The sequence below is a fragment of the Eutrigla gurnardus genome (genome assembly GCF_963514095.1).
Source record: "Eutrigla gurnardus genome assembly, chromosome: 5".
Taxonomy (NCBI): Eukaryota; Metazoa; Chordata; class Actinopteri; order Perciformes; family Triglidae; genus Eutrigla; species Eutrigla gurnardus.
The window spans coordinates 25,207,492-25,226,114 of NC_139919.1; the positions used below are offsets into that span (position 1 = coordinate 25,207,492).

General features: G+C 45.1%; 1 protein-coding gene across 2 annotated transcripts; it reads left to right on the top strand.

Annotated features, from left to right (window-relative positions):
- Positions 1-6,915: 6,915 nt before the first annotated feature.
- On the top strand, positions 6,916-18,583 carry LOC311013975 (uncharacterized protein). Of its 2 annotated transcripts, none has more exons than XM_084010303.1 (8): positions 6,916-7,427; positions 13,750-13,849; positions 15,734-15,772; positions 15,962-16,135; positions 16,502-16,536; positions 16,657-16,708; positions 17,080-17,204; positions 17,495-18,583. In XM_084010303.1, the coding sequence occupies exons 1-8, from the start codon at positions 7,104-7,106 to the stop codon at positions 17,753-17,755; spliced, it is 1,110 nt and encodes a 369-aa protein (XP_083866429.1). In that variant the 5' UTR covers positions 6,916-7,103; the 3' UTR covers positions 17,756-18,583. The 2 variants fall into 2 exon arrangements, with proteins under 2 accessions (XP_083866429.1, XP_083866428.1); XM_084010302.1 differs by having other exon boundaries at positions 6,924-7,427; positions 17,080-17,210.
- The last annotated feature ends 40 nt before the right edge of the window (positions 18,584-18,623 follow it).

Consider the following 18,623-nt stretch of genomic DNA (forward strand, 5'->3'; position numbering starts at 1 on the left):
TTGGCGTACGACCTGCACAGTAGATGACATTCCCATCAGCCCTCAGCTGTACTTTGTGTTTTAGTGCCTTTAATGTAATGCATTTAGCTTAGAGCACCACAGTGCATAGGCGCGGCTTCACAGGGCCACTGGTCTTAAGTGTCACCGGTGTAATTCCAGTAGCACCCAAAATGTCACCTATAAGCCACTCAGTGAATTGTTTAAAATGTGCATTCAGTTGTTAAGTCAAATCTAGTGGAGTCATCCATTTCTCATATTCCTCGATGAAGTGATAACTGATAGCAATAACCTTGAAAACTTAAAAGAAAAAAATATATATATTTATTTGTAACCACTGCTGAATATTAGCATAGTCTGGAAAACAGTGTTATAATATAAACCTGAGACAGAGGAATGTCTAGGACGTATCATTTTACCAGTCAATGGGAACCTATTAATGTATTTTATAGGGAGGCACTCACAAGATATCTTTCCCACCCAAAGCAAGTAACAAAAACCGTGGCGGTTAAACAAGCCAACAGATATTTGACCAGGAAAGGCTGGACTTACCAGTGTTGTCTGTCTCCCCTCCCTCGTCCCTCTGATGCAGCTATAAACCATCACAGGCTCGTAGACCCCGATCGCTGTGTGTAGTTTACATTACATTACATGATGTCTGGGTATCAGAATACAGATTTTTTTTTTTAAAACCTGTCTCCTGCTGCCTATTAAAGTCACTAAGGTGTGAAGCTGCCTGGTGCGGCAGCTTTAATACCGGTCTTTGTGTTGAGAGCGTTTGCCGGAGCGAGAGAGCAAATACCCGAGAATTCACGCTTTAAATGAATCCAGGAGTTCATTCTGGCTGATTGAAGCTCTGCCATATCTGCCTGGGCAATTTGACTTGATATGATGCTCTCATGGCACGCTGCAAACAACTTCTTTTGTACAGTGACTTGTTTTCTTTCACAGCAGCAACAGTGAACACAGCACCAATTACTTTCAGTGGTTGGCCTTTTCACACCTCCCATTCACGTTTCTTTAAGCCTGTCCATTCAGTTTGGAGGGAAGGGGGGGGTTGTATTGTTTAACTACAGCCATTTCCCAGTGAGAGCGCTGGAGTCATTCATCATGTATAGTACAGGTGAATGAACACTGACCCGAGCAGACGGATATTTTTTTCTTCCCAGCAATGACGGTGAAGTTGAAAATAAAAAACGAGATCGAGGTGAGACAGGAGGGGGGGGGGGGGGGGTGCGTGACAAAGTGTGCGGTTGGCAGTATATGAAATGGACTGAGGTCACCGGGTCTTTGGTAGGAAATGGAAAAGCCTGGCATGCGAGAGCGTTAGATTATCACGCCGTGATATCGTTCAGTCGCATCAAGGGAGGTGACACCGCGAAAAATATCCTTCCCATCCCAATCCAGAAAATAATAAGCAGGGAAAACACAAAGGACAGGTTGGAATAAACAAAGAGAGCAGCACCGAGAGGGAGAGGCTGAAGGGTAGATTACCTCTGGGTTCACCTCAGGTGTTCCTCTTGATCATGCTGTTGGTCTGGCTTAGAGGTTTTGATATGGGTAGCAACTGTTTATTGAAGCTGGCACAGGTTGTGCTCTCGGAGGTGGCAGCCTCAGGAAGGAGTAGCGTGGAAAACATCCAGGGAACAAGGAGGCCGTAAACCATCGTCCTGGCACATATAAAGGCTCATATAAGCATGTATCTCACTCATATTTCACCCCTTTATTGGACTCGGCTTCGTACCGTGGCACATCCAAGATATACAAGCGTCTGCAAGAGGATAGTCTAATTTATCTCTCTATCACTGTACCTGCTCTGGGTTCCTGAGCAATTTGATGCCTGAAAAGCCCAAAATGTAAACATCCCTCCGACGGCGGAGCTGGCAGCAAAGCGTGACAAATCTGAGGACGGATAAAGAAAGTTTTTTCTGATTCGTATCTTATGCTTTTCTGGTGTCACACACTGTCGTTTTAATAAACTTAAAAAGAGCCCGAGAAACTCCCTTTGTGTATAATGTTTTATTAAATCTGCCTTTTTATTACTTCACTTGACTCATGTGATGATTAATATTGAAGGTGGCTACAATCAAGACTTTTATATTAACTATGGATGACAAAGGGTCGCTCATAATGATGAACCCACAGATAATTTGCTCCGATTTCCCCCCATCAGCTCTACAAAGTGTTTCAGCCTCATTCAGCACAATGTTTTTTTGTGTTTTCTCTGACTTGTTTTTGGTGCACGCTCACAGCTCACGAGTGTGGCTTTCGGCTGCAGCCTGCAGCAAATAATGATACGATGAATAAATGATAAACAGGTACAAAGTTAGTAACCAGCTGGTGAATACAGTGGAGCATTTAACTTCTAAAGAGCCGGATATTAACCTCAGGCATCGGTGAAGACTAAAAAACAGCTAAAAAACAAACAAACTGAATATTAGCGTTGCATTCATTAGATGACCAGAAACACGACTTTAAATAAATGCTAACGTTGCTCCGCATCCCCTGGATGTTTAAATAGGCAACTGTTTGCTAACAAGTGCTAACTTTTATTATTATAATAATAATATTTATTCTGGTCAATAGGGGGCAGCACACCAAGTTGCAAACACAACACGTTAAGTTGTTGTATGTATGCAAACAAATGCTTGTGTTTAATGCTGATTAATATTTTTGTATTCTTTGGGGGAAGCATGAATAATGCATTAAATAAAAGAAGAAGAAAAGGTAAATGAATGCGTCATCAGTTATGTGTTTGGGTTGTGATCAGTTGTGGTGTTGGTCTGGTTGTATTCCTCTGGGGTTTCCTCAGATCTTCACTCGGTGTCCTCAGCTCTGTATGTCTCCTCTGCTTTTCATTAATAAACACAATTAAAGAACCATGTCTCTGCTGACGGTGCTGCAGTGGAACAGACAAGGTTACTCACAGAGGAGTACCGCTGAGCTTGAGGCAAGGCAACAACAAAAAAAAATACAAAATAACAGTCTGTACAACCAAACATCACTGTTTAATAAACTGCAACAGTGAAAAGTTGGCACAGGAAGAAGAAACAAAAAGACTTCAGGGAACTTTCAAACTTGATAACCATCCATCCATCGTTTCATCCTGTATTCAGGGTCGTGGGGGGGCTGGAGCCGATCCCAGCTATCATTGGGCGAAGGTAGGGTTCACCCTGGACTGGACGCCAGTCCATCGCAGGGCCGACATGTAGAGACAGACAACCATTTACACCTATAGGCAATTTAGAGTCATCAATGAACCTATCCCCATCCTGCATGTCTTTGGACTGTGGGAGGAAGCCGGAGAACCCGGAGAGAACCCACTCTGACACGGGGAGAACATGCAAACTCCACACAGAAGGAACCCGAACCCGACCCGGGAATCAAACCCGGGACCCTCTTGCTGTGCGGCAGTGCTACCCACTACACCACCGTGCAGCCCAACTTGATAACAGTGATTTAGCATCTTTCAGCTCGGTGTTTCGGTTTGGAGGCCAGCGGCTAGTACTGCTTTCAGTCTCACCGCTCTCATCGTCGTCACTTCCAACAGTAGGCAGCTGTTTTCTGTGGAAACGCTCCTAAAAACCTCTGAAAACAGCAGCCAGTCAAAGATGGCGACTAGTTGGTGAGCTGAGAGCAGCATTAAGCTGCTGAACTTCCCCTGGAGTTAGTCAGGGCCAAAACGGAACGGAAACAAAGCAGAACAGAAACTAATTCTTGGATTTTACAGGTGAGCAAATACATGACTCCATAATTATAATGTTGATGGCTCGATACACATTTGCTATATAAACTTAAAAGTAATAATGTATTCTAATGTTGCACTGCCTCGAGTACAATTCTGAGGTACTTTTCTTAAGTATTTCCATTTCATGCTACTCGATACTTGAACTCCTTTTTTTGGTGAAAGATGCACTTTTCACTCCCTTTCTCTCACGCTGTGTTTCCTGCCTGTATATACACGGTTATGATTCAATAAAGGGAATTTTTTTTAAAAAAGCTCCCTGAATATAATATCAAAAGAAAAACAGTCAATGAATAAGTGCTGCTATAAAACGGTATTGTTTTCACATCCTCCTGAGCAGGGTTGCCTTGAGAAAACGCACAAAACAACCCCTTTGCATGCTAAAAAGTCCACTAAACGGCACCAATTCTGTGTGGAATAAGAAAATCAATTAAGTTTACCCACGGTGTCTCGATGCGGAGTTCCAGTCGAGTACAGTCGCATGGAAGCAGGCGGAGCAGACGAGGGTAAGCAGCTAAAAGAAAGGCAGAGAGAGAGAGCTCTCCGATCCTGATAAGGGACACCTACAATGAGAGTGAATTCATCATTGTCTGGGGGGAAATGTGAGACATTGTTCAATTTACAGGAGATTTATAGGTACGGAATCAAATGCCACAGCATATCAATTAGCCGAGGTTACACCTCCACGATCCAACGTGCAGAGACGATGAATCCTGTAAAAGGTAATGCAAGGGGTGGGGAAGTCTAAAACAATTTACTGTAATATGTGACGGTATTATTCTATTAGCCGTGAATCACTTGAGCCCTTGATGGCAATTGGGGAAAAGTCGATTTTAATTTGTGCCTCTTTCAGGAGAAACTTGAAATGTACAGACGTGGCAACCCCTTTAGTTGAGAGCAAGCTGCCGCCATCTTCCAACAGCTTGTCAAAGCCGTGCGCCTCAGCCCACCACTCGACTCTCCGTGGTTAAAATATAAGAGTGCCTATATTCCTCCCGCAAAAAAAAAAAACTCTATCATCTGGCAGGGAAAGCCTTTAAATCTTGTTATGAGCTCAGAGAGGATATAGTGGCACACCGTTTATGAACGCCACATTGAAGCCCGGCGGATGTTATAAAAATTATTCCTGCTTTTTGCTTCTTCTTCTTCTCTTTTTTTTTTGCTGGAAAAACAACCACGACAAACAAAACGTCTTTTAATTGTCAAAGGCTTTAAAGTGGTGTTGTCGGGAAAACAGAGCAGCAGATACAGAGGTGACTCATCCGTTGTTTGACCTTTACCTCAAACGATGCCAATAACCTCCTCTTTCCACAAAAATAACAAATAGTTTCAAGAGAAAATAGCCTATAGCTCACATATATACTAACCTAAAAACATGTTTGTTTCTTTAAATGGGTTGAAATCATAGAGATGCATATGCCTAACTATTCCAGTCCTGAATTATCTGCTTCTCAAAGTCATTGTGGCGCCTGCTTGGATGAAAAGCGTGGCAAACATGCTTAGGCTGATCCCTCAGTCACGGGCCCTATGAGGGTTACTTTGAATGTCTTTCTCTCTGCAATTTCACTATCTTATATTCCAACAATGGAGGAACGACTTCATGGCAGAGAAAGAACGAAGGATGCTTAAAAGTGATCAACAGTCCAGAGAGAAGCTATATAAAGATGTACATATACAAAAGAAAGATGTTTCATTATTCACCCGATATAAAGCTCTTTCAAGTTCAAGTTCGTCAGGTCACTGGTATGCAGTGTTATTGATTTATGGCTTGGCAATGCTGCCCTTCAGTGGCAGCTGACTAGAATCACTTTTTTTTTTTCCTCTGCGGATGAGTAGGAGGTTGAAACATATTGCGCCGAGGAGAAATAGGCTGTTATGCAGCGGTGGTAAGAGCAGGATCCATCCCGGGAAATATAGTCATAAATTCTCACCTGCTTACAGCAATCAACTTCGTGCTGGCAACATTTCACAGTGATGAAATACCCATATTCTGATCCCCAAAAGTCATTCTTCTCCATTATTTCCTTCCACAATATCAAGTGAGGACCAGCGATTAGTCAGTGTCTGGCAGGGTGAGCTCATATCATGAAAGAGTGTACCTTTCTGTAGGTCAAGTGCACTCAAATGTCAGGTTTTGTCCCGAAGAAATAAAGACAGATGTTTTGTGGCACTTGCCTGAAAACGAATCTAAGCTGGTGATCCATCAAGCCCCCTAAAGTTTCAGCCCCGGCTCCGTGCGCTGGTTTCATCATCTCGTGGCTCAAGGACGAACCGGTCCGCCGGCATACCTCTGGTTCTTGCTTGGGAGATCAAAGCGTCTACATCTGAAAAGAACAAAATTAATGTTGGCTCTGGATGTCGAAAAATGGAGGAACCGGAGTGCCACGTTCAATCTTCTTAAAGCATTGTCCTCAGCTGGGGTTTTTTTGGCAAACACGGCTGTCAGGCTATTCCCCGAGTCCAGCTGAGTGACTCGTGTTTAGAGTATTTGATGGTGCTGTACACAGAGTGGTGCTGACCTCACTGTGACATTGACTCTCTTCCAGGCCCGCTGTCATACCGCTCAGCCTGACGGGGTCCAGATGCAAAATGACTATAGATGCATTACGTGTATCGAGAATTTAATTTGCAAACGCTTTTTTCCCACTCTTTGATGGTTCGTGATGAAAATCCTAGACAGCTTGTTCTTTATCAACAACAACACGGGGCAATATTTACCGGGGCTTCTTGGAGAAATTCTTCTCACGGGACCACCGCTCCACCCTTGTGTGCCACCCACATGACAAAAACAAAAAGTGACAAACAAACGCACCCCATGTAAAACAAGCATGTCCAAAGACTAAAACACATGCATAAACAACAATTACATCTGTGACCCCCCCCTCCTCCCATTTACCCTCACGTAACAGAAAATAACTCACTGAAGAGGGAAGTTTTCCTCAAAGTGCTGAGTAATAATCACACAGCCCAAACACATTTAAAAGGGGGGGGGGGGGATTCTCACACCATCTTCCCATCATCTCACAGGCGTTGCAGCTGCACACATTGTCCGTTAGGTGTCGCTCAACTACCGCACCTGGTGCATCCAGACCCCCCCACCACCCACCCCCAAAAAAAAAACTCAAACCCGGATTGTCTAGGCTCGTAATTGTCGTCGACCAATCACAGAGGAGGTGGGCGGGTCTTTCATTGTTACTACAGATACTCGAAGAAGTTTGCGCCGACCTGCTGCGGGCTGCACCTATGAGTCTCCACGTTAATGAATAGCCGCGGCCCGCGCGAGACAAACGCACCGATTATGCCGAGATAAAAAAAAAAAAAAAAAAAAAAAAGCAGCAGCTGACTCGCGCTCCGTCCGACTATGGCATGCGACGGTTCACCCGCGGAGGATTTCCCGGACAAAGTGATGCCCAGAGCGGCTCCGTGCACGTGCAACAAGAAGTGCAGGAGTCGGAGCGGCAGTGTCGTCTTCCTGGGATTATTCCTGCTGTCGCTGTCGCTGCACGCTGTCACCCTCGTCTGCTACCTGGACCTGCGGTCCGAAGTCAAACGGGAGATTATCCACCAGAAGCGGGACTCAATGTTGACACTTGCCGGGAGTGACCTGGCTGACCCGGCGGCGGTGCTCTCGCCCGGACACCCGCGACTGGACTCCGGCAGCAGCCGCGGCGCAGAAGGTCATGAGGTAAAAACTTTTCTTTTCTTTTTTTTTTTTTAAGTGTTAAAAAAAATGAGCTCATTGAATGCAACATTGTTTCCATTCCTCACGCGGAGGCTGTTCGTGTTCATTCACCTCCGCTCGGTCCTCCTGTTCCCGTATCGCGGTGTCAGGTTTGGCGTCCCTGCTCTGTTATGGCATGTTTCTGGGCAACTTCTTTTACAGTAGCCTGTCACGACGTTTTTACCAGCTCGGTTTCCAGAACAAATATGCTTTTGAATGGGCGCTCCCGTGTGGTGTGGTGTGGTGTGATTCAGCTCCCTTCTTTGGACAAAGAAGCTTGTACAAAAGGTGTAAGCTTTAAAGTCTGTCACCTGGCCAAAGTCTCCCGTTCAGGTAAGCACACGCAGGGGGGGAAGGCACGTCGAGGAAGTCGGGGAGGTATGGTGCAAATTGTGCCTCCATAAAAGACCAGCAAAAAAAGCACAGTTGACTCATTAACTCCAAACATGGCTGTATTCTCCTTTTTAATCAAATCACATTTAACCCAATTTGTCTAATTTCCAGAGCTCCCCTCCCCAAACAGACAGAGGTTGAAACTTAGGCAGCCTGCCCAATTGGATTCACAGAGAGGGGTCAGTCAGTGTGCTGGAGCAGGTGGACGGAAAATGAACTGGATCACCAGCAGGTGCAAAGCCCAAGGGGGCTGATGTAAATTCGTCAGGACTTAGATGGGGGGCAGTTGGTACTTGGAGCCGAGCCAGCCTCGTCTCACATGTGTTTTCTTTTCTGGCAGCGGCCTGATTGAATGTTCATTGTGTTGTCTGTGGCTTTGGCAACAGCTGCCCCCCCTCCTCCCTGTCCCATCACCACCACCGCCGCCGCCACCACCACACACTCCCTAATTTCATCAGTACAAAGGGGACCAAGCGCAGCTCTCAACTCTGCATTGCTTGCTCAATTAGTTGTGCAGAGAAAACGAGAGTCTCTGCGGGGCACTGAGCCGGACATTTAGCTGCACAGAGCCGACCGGCCCGGTGGTCTGAAGGAAACGTTTTGTAGGAAAAGATTAGAGATCAACTGTTTCGGTGATTGCCCTGCGACGTCTCTGTCTCACCAGTGGGGAAGCTCTGCCTATTCATTTAGACGTCAGCGTGTCCTTTTTGCGAAACCTATTTTAGTTTGGTTTCCCCCGCTGGTTAGAGCCGAGTGCGATGGGCCTGGTATTCAAGCCAGATGGTGACGCTTCATGAGGTGAAAGACTGTGGCCCAGCTGTAAATATTTAACAGCGCTGTGATGCTGTCCTTGCCAGATGTCTGCATTAAACAACTCTGATTACACATCCCACAGTTTACATAGTTAGAGAAACAGGAGCATGTGGCATTTGGACGCGGCAGCCGCACTTGTTAGCTTTTCAGGCATTTCCCCCTTTGAAGAATCTCTTTTGTAGAGCTAAAAATGTGAACGTTTATTGCATTTCTCACACAAGTCTTCATCAAAGGCACGTCAGCTGCGTGATCGGTGCGACTTGATGTGATGTGCAGGTAGATATGTGACAGAACGCGGAAAAAAGGTCGACCAGGAACCAAACATACGCACCACATTCAGCCGATCATACAGCACCAAAGCGTGTCAACGTCTGACCTCAGATCAGATGGACTCGGCCCGCTTTGTGGTCGGGTTTTATTTTGAAAAAGACAAGTGGTGTGGCTTCATGTAATAACAAGCTTTGCACTCCAACTTAAGTGCGTGTCAGATAGCATTCAACTGGTCGTCCAACATTGGGAGTAATTCTTTTGTTTGGTGGCTGCTTGAGTCAAACAAGCCCCAGAGTTTTAGAGTTTAAGTATCTTCTAAGAGTGCTTACGGAAAGGAGAGAAAGGTGTTTTCTTTGCTTTGGACTCAAGTGTGTTTTAATGCTTAAATTTGATTATGAAAAGAAAACGCAGTCCTGTGTTTATTCTGGCAGCAAATTCAGTTTGAATCTAATAATATCGCTTTTTTTTTTTCTCCCAGCAAGGTTCAAAGCATTTTTATCTGTCATCACATACAGCTCCCACTCCTCAATTGTTTTACAGTCTTTCACCCAATGAGGGCCCTTTCTACTGAAAATGTATGGATCCACAGCTGATCTGAAGGAGGTGATCGTGGCTATATCAGCTGTAAGTGATCAGTTTTCAGAATCTGCCTGTGAACTTTGGAGGAACTTCTTGGTAACGTGGGTCATCCGAAGCACAGAAAGAAAATAACACAGAACATCAAATCCTATCAACCCACATTTATAACAGTATAACACAATGTGAGCCTATCTCTATATGTCAGGATGTCTTTATCTGGTTCCTCAGGTGTAAATAGAATTACATTTTGCTGAAAGGCGTAACAGGTAAAACATCTTTGGTCGGATTTCCGGCATGCACTTAAAAATATGGCACCACGTAACATCTCACACTCTTCCTAATGAGAGCAGATAGTGTGGTCACGTATGATCCGGGCCCTGTGGAGCGAACAGTCTTCCCCTCAACAGTCGCAGTTGGTATGCCCTTGAGCAAGGCAGTAAATCCCAGCTGTCCGGCAGATCTGCAAGTTTTCCCAACAGTAAAAAGCTGCTCCCGGGTGTATGTTTTTCTTTCTTTTTTTTAAATTCTCAAATCTGAGGCCAGAGCTTGATGCTGGGCATTACCGAATAAAAGCAAGTGTCACTCACAGTCAGCCTGACCCGCATTCACCTGACCTCAGCGAGTGACACGTCATAAAAGTCAACCCGTGGAATATTTAATTGTGTTAGCTCAGATAGCGGTTTTTATTCTTCAACCTAACACTTTTCTTATAACCATTATATGAAATAATTTTCTCCTCTGATGTATGCCTTCAAAGTCTCACAGGGAACAGATGCTGAAACATCTGGAGTCTAGTTAACGGCTATTAAAAAAAAAAAAAAAAAAAAAAAAAGTCAGTTTGATGGGACACAAAAAGTCCTCAGCAGCATATAAGCGCTGGGGTGCCGGGGTGGGCTGTCACCCACATCTGCTTTAATTGTGACCAGTGTGTGATTAGTTAAAACAGCAGTACCGTGTGTGTGTGTGTGTGTGTGTGTGTGTGTGTGTGTGTGTGTGTGTGTGTGTGTGTGTGTGTGTGTGTGTGTGTGTGTGTGTGTGTGTGTGTGTGTGTGTGTGTGTGTGTGTGTGTGTGTGTGTGTGTGTGTGTGTGTGTGTGTGTGTGTGTGTGTGTGTGTGCAGATGGAGCGAGCCTCCATATCAGGAATGAATCAGTATGGACACGAGTGTCATAAAAGACAGAGGAGGTGGAAACATGGGCGATGCGAGGCCTCAGACTTTTCCATATGAGACTGAATTGCCTCGACAGACAAACGGCGTAGACGCCCAGTAAAGATTAAGTCCAGAGTCAAAAACATCTACCAAAATAATAAATTCTCAAAGCGTTCACGGCGTTCAGCTGGGAGTCGCTTTGCCAGCAGTGTTGCAACGAGCTGAAATGTGATTGGCTGCTGACAGGCAACATTTCCCTTAGGTTGTGTTTTTTTTTTTTGAGATGACAATCTACGGATGCTGTTATTGAATTATGCAAGTTATGGTTTAAAACACATGGCCTTCCAGAGAGCACTGTGATATTGGCTGAGGTAAGGACACTTTTTTTTTGTAAGATATTTAAGAAGCAAACACGCTGTCAGTCACAATTCTCAGCCGTATGCATGCTATTAACATCAGTGATGCCTGCAGAGCAGCGGTGGGCACCCGGTCTGCATCTGGCACCCATAGGGACGCACCCAGATTTTCACCTCTTCACATGCTTCACCCCACCGTTTAGTAATTTAGTCACCGTTGGTCTGAGATTTGAGAGGCGTTGCTGCAACCAGAGTGTCTGGAAAGGGTATTGTTTAAAAAAAACACTCGGGCTGCAGACTCTTGTTTTCATAAACGGCTCGAGAAGTTATGAACGTCGGGGAATTTCTGTGGTGTGAGTGCAGAAATGGGTCGAGATGTAAGCCATTGTACTAGTAAGTGCTAATAGGGCACGCAAAAAAAAAAAAAAGAAGTCTTGTGATCACTAAATTACACATCCCTGGGGTGACTGAATTTTAGTCATATCCTCACGGAGCAACAGGGAATCGCCGTCGTCTGCGAGCAAGAGCACCCCCCCCACGCTTTGAAGATTTGAAAGCCCTCTAATTAATAGCATTTTCCCCCTTGTGCCGAAAAAAGAATGGTTTACTCAATAGTTGGCACTTGGCATACATACCAACACGTTGTCATCCTGATTTACTGTAACCCTGCGTGCCTTTGAAGGGTATGAAGGCTGTAAATGTTGTAATGAAGTGAAATGAAGCAAACAAGGGCGCAAAATCCCATCTCTCGCAGCCGCATAACGGAATAACTTCTTTGTGAAAACATCACTTTGTTCCCCTCATCTGCAGCAGCAGACGCGCCAGTTTTTGGTAGTAGCCCAGCAGATTGCTTGTTTGTTTTTTTGTCGTTCTGCTGGAGCTTAATCTCAGGCCAGAAATTGGCTGTTGAATCATGTTTGGCTGTCAGAACAGACGAAAGTGTAATGCCATATGCCTCGAACATACACCCAGAATCCTTTGAGAGGTAAAAAAAAGAAAAGAAAAAGAAAAAAGCCCCCCCCCTATATGCCAACAGCTGGAGAGGAGATGTGGAGACACCTGCACACCAAATGAACAGCGAACGTCGCCGCTCGCGGGAACATCTGGAGGTCTGTGTGTGTCGACGAACCGCTCCGACGCATGCTCCGACATCAGGCTGGAGTCCCTGTGTTCATAAGGTCAGACGCGGCTGGCAGCTGGTCAGGGATGTAGACTGTAAACTGCTTTGAGTTCGCCCAACACAAGCAGCTGGGGGTGTTTGACATGATACAGCTCATCCCTCACCACAAGGGACGAGGGAGGAGGGGGGGGTTCCCACATCTGAGACGAGGTATAGAAGAAACTCGAAACACAACTTTTCCTGTCTGTCTTCTTACGGTCTTTCAGTGGCTCTGCTCGAAAAACCACACAAAGAGGCACTGGGAGTTCACGCTGCTTGCTTTTTTTCCTCTCTCCGGAGAAGGAGATTTCTCGCCGTCGGGGTTTTGGAGTAAACATAACAGCTATGTTTACTTGAGCATCACAGCTGGAAACATGGAGTATGTCATCCTGTACCCAACTGGGATAGCCCCCCCCCCCCTAACCTCGTGTGAAGAGAGGGGTCAAAGTGTCTGTCAGTAAGCTTGTCTGATTCATTCGCTGCATTAAGAATAAATTACATTATTTCTTATCTTTTGATCCACGCTAAAGGGGCTGCACGTGTCGCCGCTCCGGAGATGTCACTTATCCGAAACTCCGAGCAGATGGCCGGCACAAACATAAGTTGTCTGGGCCGTCTGTCCCCACTCATACGCCCTCGCACTCTCACAATTATTCATGCTGACAGTCCAAAGTGTGACCGTGAGCGATCTCGTACACTTGCGGGGGCCTCGACGAAAAAAAACCCCCGCTGGGTGGTCTTGTTGCCGACTTTTCTTTGTCTTATTGGATTCTGGGAATCCTCCAAAGATGTGATCACAAACTGGCTGTTCGAGCAGAAAGTGACTTTGAAAAAATCTTTAGCACGAAAACCCCATTTTTGTTGTCAGAGCCGGTCTCGTCTCGGCCGTGCTACAGTCAGGTCAGCGCGTCCTACAGAGTTCATGTGAATGTAGGTCGACCAGAACCAGTCACATAAGAACACAGGCATGCGGTTTGTCCCGCCACTCACTCGCCCATGGGAACACCCCACCACTGTAGCATAGCTTTTCCTCTTTTTAGGGATGAGCTCAGACCAGCTTCATCAGATCCCTTTCTTTGACTCCCCCATTTTTCTTTTAGCTTATTCATGCTCCCTCTGAATAGGGCTGGGGACCAGGTGCCATATGAATGGGTATTGCTCTCAGATTAACCACAATTCATGTCCTCCTTTTGTATTAAAAAGGTGAATTTTAGAGCAGTCGAGGTGACTGTCTCAAACGGCAGAAACACAGACAAAAGTGACTTGGGTTACAGGATGTGTTACAGCCCCAATGGGGCAGACAATGACTTGGCCACGAATGAATGTGCTGGCTGACAGTGTCTCACATCTTTTCAAATGCCCCAAGTTGTCTCCGTGCAAACATTATACCCCAAGAACAGAAAAGGCCACTTGCAACATGGGTTTCGCTATCAAATACTTGTATCACGCATCCCTTTTGTTTGCTCGGCGGAACTAATATACGGTGGTATTCGGTCTCGGCGTGTGAAGGAAGTGGCCCTCTTGGATTTCCGTACTCATTAATATTTCCTCTGGTTTTTCCCACCAGGAGAAGTTACTACACAGAAATGGTGAATTCCAAGCCCCAGAGGACAGCAGGGGCATCACTCAGCGGGCGAAAAGAAGTCCCGGCAAACAGCCAGAAACAGGTTTGTTTGGATTTATCATCACTGATTAAAAACCTTGATACTGTTGTCGCATTCTGGCACTTCATATTTAGTATCTCTCACTTCACCCTTTATTTATCAGGGTCAAACTCCAAATCCAATTCCCTTAATGACCAAAAAAACAGCACAAATTTGGCCCCATCTCTGCACCTGCATCAGTCTATTTATTGGATATGTACTTTGCTGAGGCCGTGCTGTCTGTCTGTTTGTGTAAGTCCGGTGTGTTTTGGAGGGGGTTCAGTGTAAATCACTTTCTGTGGGCTTGAAGCTCTTAAAGTTTCACAGAGGTTTTGTTAATGGTTTGTCACTTTTTGTGGAATTGATTTTTCTTTCATTTTACTGCTTTGTGCTTACTTAACAAAGCGGCTCCACCACATAATGTTGCCGAGTTTATAGAGCAAGAGATGAAACGGCATGGGATTGATTATTACTTGGATAGCAAACAAGGACAACTAGGAGTTTGGGAGGGTTTCACCAATTTGAAACAGACAGCCCGCGTTGACACCCCCCCACCACCACCACCACCACCGTCTTGAGATAATATCAACTCCCAGAAATATCTTTTCTATCCGTCAAATAAGCAGATCTGGACTCCAACTGTGTTATCAGGTCTGAACCGCCAGAAAACAAGACACAAAATCACTTTCATTTTAAGGAAACCCGCGTTCTGAAAGAGGTCATCATCCGAGACCCCGATGGCTGTCATTAATTCCACCGAATCACTTTATCGTAATCAATTGCTCCACAGAAAAAGACCACATGTGTCTGAATTTGCTTTTGTAGTTTTTTGTTCAGAATGTGAGCTATGCAAATAAAAAAAAATAAAAAGCGAAGCCCTTTTGAAGTTTCATGTCTGAGTGCAACAAGTGCAGCATGATCACAAGGCATTCCAATGTCTGTGGCGTGACACTGAATACTTGGGGGAGGAGGGAGGGAGGGGGGGGGGGGGGGAGTTTAGTGATTGTGTTTAAATTAGAAGAAAAAACTCACCTTTGAGACTTTCTACATAAATCAGTAAAGTCCCGAGCCTCTAAACACTAATCATTCCCAGGTCTCTCCTCTGCTCTCAGCGCACAGACAAAGGCTTTTGTAATCTCAGCCTTAGATGTGTGTGTGTGCGTGTGCGTGTGCGTGTGTATATGTATGTGTGTGTTCTGGGCACTCCTAACGGGCACCAGATCCCAGATAGGGCTGCTCGTTAAGAGAAATCTATGCGGATGCATCCAGTCATTTAGCCAGAGGAGAAACACTGGCCATATGTTTGAGGGGGACTCAAACTGTGAGGTTTTAAGGTTAAATGGCCTTTGTAGTTGTAATGACATGGTAAACACAAGAGCAGCGAGACGGCTTTTTGAAAAGGATTCTTCAGCTGCGCGCACACACACACACACACACACACACACACACACACACACAGATGCACAGTAAGTGCGTTTTGTCTTTCAAGACATAGATGCCCCCACCGACATCCACGCACACACACAGGGTTGTAAAAGGGAGACGCACACACACACATGTACACACACTTTCATCTGCATTCTCCATCTGGGCTTAATTCAAAGAAAAGGATTTTGGCAGGATAAAGTATCTCTCTAATGATCTTCTCCAGTTCCACTGCCTGTGAATGCTTAAGGCACTTGTTCATACAGAGGAGGTGAAACCACACTTACAAATTACTACACTAGAAGATACCACAGACTGACATACCTCCAGTCCGGCGCTCAGTGCCGAAACATCTGAATCTGTTATTTTAGCCCATTTAGGATACCTACGCGGAATGAGCGGGATACTTGAGATGTTACCCGAGATGATAATTGTTCGGCAGACCGTTTTCAAGCTTAATCACGCTGTTTTTGTTTCTTACAGAATCGACTGGAAGTCATAGAAGGAAAGAGAAGAAAAAAGGTAATGCATAATTCCGCCTCGGTTTAAAGTGATCATCGATTCGACTGCTTTCTGGAAGGATCTTTGTGATTCAATATTTCATTCTGTCAGGCTTTATTCCCGCCATTATAAAATGTGTCATTTCACTACATAAATAAAATTGACTTGACGGTTAAAAGATTAACCTGTTCCCTTTTTGCTTTCTCTTAGGGGGTAGGAAAAGGCCTGTGCAGGGCCCCCCTGGTCCTCCTGGTCCCCCAGGTCCTCAGGGGCCGCCGGGCATCCCTGGAATCCCCGGCATTCCAGGAAGCAACGCCGTGGGGCCTGCGGGACCCCCTGGACCTCCCGGGCCACAGGGACCTCCGGGCACTCAAGGTCCAGCAGGTATTAAAACTTAAAAATAGCAAAATGAGTCAATAACGCGCTGAGATAGCCAACACTCGAGCCGCGGCCTGGAAAACACCCAGGAGTTTGAGAGATTTGTTCTTAGATTACAGTATTTTCCCGCATGTAGACGCGTTCCCACACTAACAGGGGGCTCAAGTTGTCCAAATCGATGAACTCATTGCCTTCACAGTGCGAGTTTCTGATGCAGGATGTCAAACATGGTGTGGGAGAGCAGTGATCGCTCTTTAAACTATTTCACTGTTTGTTTTGTTTTAATCGTCATCATCTCCTTTTGTTCCCCAGCAGTGTTGAAGGCCAGAAATTTATCATTTCTCTCTTTCTCTCTCTCCCTTATTGTTGCAGGGGTTCCCGATAAGACAAAAACAACAGAATTCCAGGTAGACGATGTCAGTTATTTAACCCCACACACAATCCCTGATGGGACGGCAGTTTGTTGTTTTACTGTGTATCCAGATTAGTAACCAGGGATCCTTTTTTTGTTGTTTGTTGTTTTTCAGCCTGCAGTGGTTCATTTGCAGGGGCAGGAGACAACCATCCAAGTGAGAGAAGGTGGGTCCTCCGTCTCTTTCTGTCTTGTAGTTGCACAGCTGTCTTTGAAAGAAAAAATAAACGTGTCAACGCCCTTTTTCAAAGAGCTGCTCTGCAACTCTTCTTCCGTACACAGACTTCTACCAGAATACATCTAAGATTTGACGGCGTTAGAGAGCTAAATCTTGCTACTAATATTTACTATGCGATTATGTCAGATCATGGTAATCCTATAGGTATTACAGGATTAGTAGGGCAGGCTTATATTATAAATCAGCCCGGGTCAGGAGCCTCGCATGCTGGCAGTTCTCCTGCATCACATCAGTCTGAAAGGAGTGTAAGCATCATCGGTTTGTTGTTGAACGCTGCTGAACGCCTTGTTTGTGTTTCAGATCTGTCTGAAGGCATCCTTCGGAACTGGAAGATGGTGTCCATCCATCACCGCGTCTTCAAAATGCACTCTCGCTCCGGGGAGCTGGAGGTGCTGCTGGACGGTGTCTACTTCATATATAGTCAGGTAGAAGTGAGTACGGTCCTCGACGTAACTCTTATAATTCTGAGTGAAAAAAGACCTGGCAGTTTCCTCTGCAGCTAAGCTTAAAAGCCTTTTTTTGATGCTTTGCTTATCCATAAGTCATATTCTAGACCTTATGTCTCTTCCTTCTCCCTAAGTACGCCTGTAACTCAAACCCCTGTTCGCTACTCTGATCTTCCAGCTGTTCCAGCTTTTAAATAAGATCTCAAATGTCATGTGGATTTGTTTTGACTCCCCCTCTCACTCTCCTGTGCATTTTATGTCTCCCCCAGGTGTACTACCTCAACTTCACCGACATTGCCAGCTATGAGGTGATGGTGGACTCCAACCCTTTCCTCCGCTGCACCTGCAGCATCGAGACGGGCCAGCGCAAGTTCAACACCTGCTACACGGCCGGGGTGAGCCTGCTCCGCGCCGGCCAGAGGATCTCCATACGCATAGTGTACGAGGACACGCTCATCAGCATGACCAACCACACCACCTTCCTGGGGAGTGTCAGACTCGGAGAGGCTCCATCTGCTGGACAGAACTGATAACTACACAACCACCAGCCCACGCCATGAAAATGCCCCCGTCTCCCCCGCCCCCTGTTTTAGAGGAAACCTAAATCTTCTGGGTTATTAACGTTGATGAAGCCCCCGGGTGACTTTTGTTCGCTTTCACAGTTCTGTATTAAAAAGGATAATATAGACCGCCACACATCACCCTCCATTCTGTGCACAGATCAGCCTCGATGAGCCTCACCAAACCAAAACGTCTATTTATAATCACCATTTTGTGTCAACACAGACGGCATCTCTCTTTATAACAAGGAAGAACACTGCGCTGACATATACTTAATATTTACATATTTTTAAGTGCTGTTGAATGAGAATCTTGTACCTCCAAAAAAAAACACCAGCTATTTAAAATGTTTTATTTGCAGTTTGTATACTTGGCCATTTTAATTAATTTAATTGTAGTGACGGTTATAAGTAAGTGGTTTAACAAGCGTTTAAAGCTCCATATGCCCCTGGGTTATATAAAAAAAATAATAATTAAAAGATAATATACATGTTTAAAGCAAGTATAAAGGTATCTATGCAAAGCTGAGACAAAAAATCGATTAAAACTGGAGTTATAAGGTAGTCACAGAGCAACAGCACTATATATTTTGCACACATTTGCACTACAGCATCCCTGCAGAATATCAGTGATATGTTTTGTTACAGTGCTATTGTTTAGGTACCGTATGAATGAATCCATGTGGAAAAATGATAGTTGTTTATACGTCTCTGTACATATTGTATATAAAAAGGGATATACTTTTGTAAATGGAGTTGATTGATGGATTAAACTGTTTCATTTTCTGTCTAAATGCATTTGTCAGTGTCTTGTGTTTTTGGGGAAGCCGGTGGTTTT